General features: G+C 35.4%; 1 protein-coding gene across 3 annotated transcripts in view; it reads left to right on the plus strand.

The window, feature by feature from the left end:
* The window catches only part of LOC108751995 (pleckstrin homology-like domain family B member 1), a 28579-nt gene that overhangs the window by 8117 nt on the left and 13487 nt on the right, over window positions 1-6975 (plus strand). For 2 of the 3 annotated variants that reach the window (XM_018492526.1, XM_018492529.1), the window contains exons 2-3: window positions 2539-2679; window positions 6684-6857. In XM_018492526.1, the coding sequence (XP_018348028.1) occupies window positions 2541-2679; window positions 6684-6857 (313 nt within the window). In that variant the 5' untranslated portion in view covers window positions 2539-2540. Of the gene's footprint in view, window positions 1-827; window positions 1132-2538; window positions 2680-6683; window positions 6858-6975 lie in introns of those variants that run through there. The other variant, XM_018492527.1, reaches the window with a different exon arrangement.

Raw genomic sequence — 6975 nt, forward strand, 5'->3', positions numbered from 1 at the left:
CAACAGTTCACAAGTTAACATAATAATAAATAACACGAAAACAAGTACCCTGTGCTGGAGTGGGGACTCAGCTATTTTTATGTATTTTGAGTCGCTGAATACAAATCTGACGTCAAGATAGGACCATCCAGGGAAAATTTTTAATCTAGAGCGAAAAAATGGGTCATTTTTTCCCATTTTTGATCCATTTTTTTCGCTCTAAATTAAACATTTTCCCTGAATGATCTTATTTTGACGTCAGATTCGTATTCGGCGATTCAAAATACATAAGAATAGCTGAGTTTTCACCCCAGCGCAGGGTACTTTTTTTATGGGCCTGTAATTTTATTGTTATGTTACAATATTATCCTCTATGATATGTTTGAATTATTAATGGATTAATTCTGGATTATTAATTTAATATTTTCCAATCTTTTCATATATCTCTCCGTACATTTCCACTAATCATTAGTTCACCTGCACATGGACAGGTGTCTACTGTTGGAATGGAGTCACGCGAGAGCGAACTCGCAAGGACGATGCACCTGCACTTTCGATGCCTTGACTGGTTTTAAATAACTGCTATTTGTAATGTATTAGCGGTAATGCCTTTTCTAGAACAGTAGCATCTCTTTCATGATTATTAATTCTTTAAAATTATAATAAAGTAAATGTTTTCTCATCGATTTAATGCGTTTCATTAAATTGCGTGTGCATATGTTACTATCGGATATCTTATCAAATACTCCAGTACGATGTCCCGACCACGAGAGACAGTGCGAGTATCGATCCAATTACGATTTCCAAGAGCACTCGTTCGCGCGTTCAGACGATGAAATTGAGCTGCGAAATGAATCGATGACCTAGCAGATTTCCAACGTTGACCTATCAGCAATCTTCGTTAGCATTCGCAAGAAAAGTGACGATTTCGCGATATTCAGTATGTACGCAGAGCCCAGAGATAATGATAACACTCCTGCTTCCTCATAAAGATCTCAGCTTCAAGCTAAGAAATTCAACGCAACCCAACGTCTTAATCGTTGGCTTTAAATTACTCGCCGATGAAATCCGAGGAGGTGTAATTTAAGCAGATTGTGGGTGCAGTACACGACCGTATAGCGCCATGAATCGTTTAGTCGGTCAACCGCAAGGGTAAACCACTAAAATTTCGTATATGAAAATATTGTCCTTCGTAGAATGTTACAAACAATATAATAGTGAAGTGGAATCACTAAAAAAAAGCTCATCCTTCAGTCATTTAAATTTAAAATCAATTTTTCCTTTGCTATTTTAAAGATATTTCCGAGTTTTTTAATTAATGTTAATTTAATGAAATACAGATAGAATTATTATAAAATAAGAATTATTTTTAGAAATTTAAAAAATTTCGAACCATCCCCAAGAGTTTTTCCTCTTTCATTTACGAATTGGCAAAGAATACATAATTTTATTATTATGCTTATTCCGAACATTATTCTATCCTCTATGCATTTCTATGCGTTTTCACCGTGTAAGCAACTTGATACAGAAATTGCAAATGGAATACATTACTTCCTCGTGGTCAAACGCGTTAGCAAAGTCCAACGGGACGGCCTAACGTAATGTGCTTAATTAAAGTTGTTTCAACTCGTTAAGATCCTTCACATGAGATGAACAACCCTATAAACGGCCTGCAAGTACATCGTACACTGCAACGATAAGTTTTCACAGCTTGATCAAAAACTTTCTAAATTCATCTTATAGCCGAATATTTATCAATTATAAAATTATCTTATAAAATATATTACATTCGACTAAAAGGATCTATTAGTACAAGCAAGAATAATGAAATAAATATTGAACTAATAAAATTATCTCATTATATAGGCGCAATATTACCATAAATCTCTGCAGAAGAGATGCAGTAGGTCGCAAAAAGGTTAAGAACCCCTGTAGACTAAGTTTATGATGGGACAAGGGGAAAGAAAAAAAAAAAGAAGATAGAAAAATCCTTTCCCGTCTCGGAAAGACCGGTTTTTCGTCCCTGCTTTTTCTTTTTGGGCAACCCCCCTCATTCTTATCCGCCAATGTGAAGCTTCGCTCGTAGAACTCATCTGGATCGATCTCTTGTGAAACGATAGCCATAATCTTCGACGAGGTCGTTTGTTGTAGTTAATAATAAGGCTCGGTAAACCCTCTTCCCAATAGGTGGTATATGTTCGGTATCGTGCGTAATTTTAATAGTGTCCCCCAGCTGTGGGCATGCAAATTCTTATAGCTGCCAACTATTTCGATTTTCGCAAAACCACTGCATATTTTTTTGGTAATTTTGCGAAAGTTTTTGATGCGTATAGCGTTTTATATGAAAAATATCTTTCTTTTCCTTCTCTTCGAGCATCGTATTTTTACAAAATGGCTTGGCAATTAAAGTCAATTGATTGCGTGACTATAAACGAGAAACGATATGGGATCGTTTACACGAGAACTAATGGAACTGAATCGTTATGTTTCCCATCACCAATCTCTTCGTTTCATCTGCTAATTTATTGCGCATTTATTACGAATGTTTTTCTTTTGCAGGCATGGCGAGCGTAGCAGCCGCCAGTCTCGAGGTGCACGAGACGGGTCGGGCGTTACGCGTGCAAACGGAAACACCGCATCTCGTCTCCATGGGAAGCGGCCGACTGTCGACGGCCGTGACTTTGCATCCTCTACCCGAAGGTTAGATATAAATGCGATATGCGCGATTTTTTTATTTCTTTTTCTTCTTTAATGACAAACAGTTTTTTTCATGTTGAAATTCTTAATCAGCCTATATTCACATTTAATTGTATTAAATTTCGAAGACGAATCACTTAGACTGATACAATCATCACGGCATAATCAAATAAAATCGAATAAAACATAGATATAAACTTCATGCTATTTTGTTACTAATTGTTGCTTTAGTTGAGATTTTCATGATTACATTTCAAGAAAAAGATTTCGACGCGCGGCTTACAGGATATAAATTCATTCTGAAATATTTGAGCGCTAAGATTCGCTTTGGCCGAGAATTATTTCTCTAATTAAGAAAAAAAGAATATAAAAATTAAAAAGCACGAAATAACTCTTAAATACTGTTTTGTTTATAATTAGTCAATTTGTATCATTCCCAATTCAGAAAAATCATTCCCTAATTACCTTGCACTAACACAATATGTCTTGATTATATTTTTCTAATTTTAGATTTTATTTTTCTGATTTTCTTGCCTAATATCCTAATTAAAGCCGTTATTCTATCCTTAACCTTCGAAAATTATCTTCAAATACTCCGCGTCAATATATAATAAACTCTTCAAATTCAATAAAATTCTCAATGGGTTGATCATTAATAAGCTGGAAAATAACTTGGTAGTATTAAATAATAATTATAGTTATTATAATTATAAAAATGGTTGAAATTACCGTAAAAAATGATTCAAATAACTATAATTATATACTCATTTTAGGAGGACAATCCCAAGTTGTTTTTTTCTCAATTTTTTGTCAGTGTTTAATGAAATTAATATTTTATGATGTTGTGTTAATGTAGAGTAATTAGGGGATTTTTCTGAATCACAAACTTGGAGATGGAGCAACTAAACAGCACTGAAGAGATATATTTTGTTTATTTAGTTTTTGATTTTTTTCTATAGCTGTGCTAATTATATATTTAAGTTGATACGGCCGTTATTTTCAAATCGGCAAAAGCAATAAAATCGCAAATAAAGTAATGAAAAAAGCATTAAATTTATGCAATCTATGTTTTATAAGTTTTATTTCATTGCGCGACAGTGGTTGTGCCAGTTTAATAGATGTACTTTCGGAGGCGCACGTCTAAAAGCAAAAGGATGACACACAGATACAGTTGATTTTTTTTCTATTCGCAAGATATTTTCTCATTGTCTATGTGAAACGAACAAAACTAAATCGGGTTGGTAGCAACAGATAAATTCATCGCCACGTAATCATGATTCATCCAAGTTATTCTTAATCCAAGGCTCGAGTACCATTGTTTAAACTGATAAAACTTTACGGCGCTATCGAATTTACTGATAGAAGCTACTACTATTTGTGATATTAAATGAAATAATTCGAGAAACAAAAATATTTGTGTACTATTTTTTCGTCCTTTGTGTTATTGTCAGAAAAACGTATTGGGACGGATAACGATGATAAAAAAATATAAATCCATAGGAGGACACAAAGAAGAAGACTTCCTCACGATCCTTCGAGCTTGGTCTTAGTCTTTATGATGTGTCAGATGTGTATGCATACTGTGCATATGTGTGTGTGTGTGTGTGTGTGTGTGTGTGTGTGTGTTTCATTAAAACAAGTGATAAAACATACACACCCACATACACACACACAGTAGTGAACTGAAACAATAAATTTATTTTTTATTCTTACACTAAACTACATTAGAACTCTCTTTCTCATTTTCGTCAAATATCATATATCTATTTCACTTTAAGTTCCAAAAGTATACTAGTTCAACCGCTAAACACAGGTCTAATATCGGTTCGTAAAATGGCGAACAGATTAAACAAACACATCAGGCAACATCATAACGGAGATTGAATCACTACTAACTCGTGACTTGAAAGAAAAGGGATTCTGGTTCTATAACCGATTACAAGAATTTGCCAGTTTGTGTATTTTAGAATACCTTAAATATAGTCGATGCGTCATACAACCTAGCGTGAAATATAATGACGTGAATCAAAATTTGTCTATCCCAAACAATTTTAGGTGGTCTTTAAAGAAAATCTTTAAGACCAATCTCTAAATCTTTATTGAATTTTGCTAAACGAAGGAATAAATGAATAAAAGATCGAAAGAGGAGAATAGAGAAACAAGAAACAATATAAACGATTACATAGTGTGGATTTGATATGAATAAAGGTTTGGGGGCGGATGCATGTACCTGCGTAACACTCGCACAGAAAGATAGAACGTGTAGGATGAAATTGATTGACAGGAAGTTATCTTCCGTTCACTATGACAACCGAGTAGCGTAATTCCATCGGGAAATAGGCTTTTCTAAATTTCTAAGCTGCCATAGAATTTCATTTATAAAACAGAATAATAAATGAAATAATAAGTTGAAAATCTTCACTCGTAGGAACTTGAAAAATTTCTAACCAAGAGTTAAAGGGATCAATTAAAATTTTTTTCGTTTTCATCAATTGAAATTTGATTGAAAATTAATTGAGAATTACTTCTAAAATATGAAGAACTCTAGAATTCTTTGGACAAGAGCCAGAATTTGTATTATATTGAAGTATATTGAAATTTCTGAAAATGGGACACCAACGTCATACGCTTCACTTTTTCTCTATGCACCTGTCTGTCTGTCTACCGGCTCGCTTGCGTACGTGTCACATCCCCTTGGAGTTTACGATCGTATTTCATTTTACAATCATGAGGAACTTTCCCCGATTGAAATAAATTCCGTAGTAAAATTCGAACTTTGAAATCTCATCTTCACAGCCGCCATTCGCGCACGATTTAAACAGATCGTCATATTTTCGACAAGAAATTATTATATTTTAACGATATAACATAATTTGGATATAATTATAAATAGCTGCGAAATAAATATCTTTAATTGATCAACGTATGAATTAATTATGCTGCATACTCTTGAGAATGCCAAGCATTCTAAATACGTCCGGGAGAGAAAAGAATTAGTTCAATCGCCGCTTAAATTATGTGCATCTAGGTACCGTCGGATACTTATATCTGTATTCCCCACAACGCGCATCGTGGCCAACACACATTTCCAAAAAGACCGAAAATGCAACGAGAGAGTGCACGACCGCGCTAAAACTAAATATAACTGCAGTCCTTCGTAGAATGCACCACGATTTACCCGTGTCGCGCAGAACGGAGCACATCTAGAATTATTTTACGGAAACTAGTGCGAGTTGTTTGTGAATCTATCGAGGATCGATTTTTTTATACGATTGTGAAAAATCCTGACCGCTCCGCGTATGCATTAACGATTGTTGTAACATTTTTTTTTAGATCGTTAAATATATACGTAGTCTTAAACAAATTTGGTTTCAAGAGCGCACGATAAAACTCCTATACGAGTACTTGAATCGAAGTGTATTTCAGCTTGACAATACTCAATTCCGCACTTCCGTATTTATATATTGTGTACATTGAAATTCTGTATATCGGGCGGAGAGAATACATCCGGTCGTACTCGTCGCGGCCGCGACCGCCGGGTCGTTGACATTCCCAGAAGGCTCAAATTAATATTGTAAACTCGAGTTTCATGCGCCCTTCGGAATCGAAGTTTCCGCGAAACGGTCCCGCGGATAAGCTCGAGAATTCGATTATTTATCGATATTTATATTCTGACACTCGTGGGAACCGCTCTGCCAAAATTAATGTGACTCACATTACGTCGGAAAGTGCGTTACTAAGCCCGCGAGAATTTCGATCGGAATGCATACACGCTCGCCTGGTTTCCATTCAACCGTAAGACACGCGCAAGCGATATTTAGTCACGCTTCCTGATCTTCGTCGCATCGCTTTTTTTATCTTGCTTATCTTTAAAATATTCGAAAAGCCGTTTCTCAAAACTGAACGGCTTACGATATCACCGAAGTTTAAGACAGAAAATTCGATACTTTTGCCTTTTCTCATTTGAGAAATAAATTTACTCTCTCCCTTTTTCACTTGCTACGCAGGTAAGATCACGATTGGATCCAACCGAGATGCGGACATTTTGGTGGCCGGTACCGGCGTCGAATCTATGCATTGTGCTATCGAGAACAATAACGGCGTGGTCACTTTGTTCCCCATAAATGGCAATACGTTCATCGATGGTGTATCGATAAATTCGCCAGTGAGACTCGCGCAAGGTAAGAAACCTTGACCTAAATACGAATGACCGTGACCGGTGGGCGTGCAGACGTCCTAAAAAAGTAAGGAGATCCTTTGTGTACTGATAATTTTTTTTTTTTTTTTTTTTTTTTTTTT

Source organism: Trachymyrmex septentrionalis, unplaced genomic scaffold (genome assembly GCF_001594115.1).
Source record: "Trachymyrmex septentrionalis isolate Tsep2-gDNA-1 unplaced genomic scaffold, Tsep1.0 scaffold53, whole genome shotgun sequence".
Classification (NCBI taxonomy): Eukaryota; Metazoa; Arthropoda; class Insecta; order Hymenoptera; family Formicidae; genus Trachymyrmex; species Trachymyrmex septentrionalis.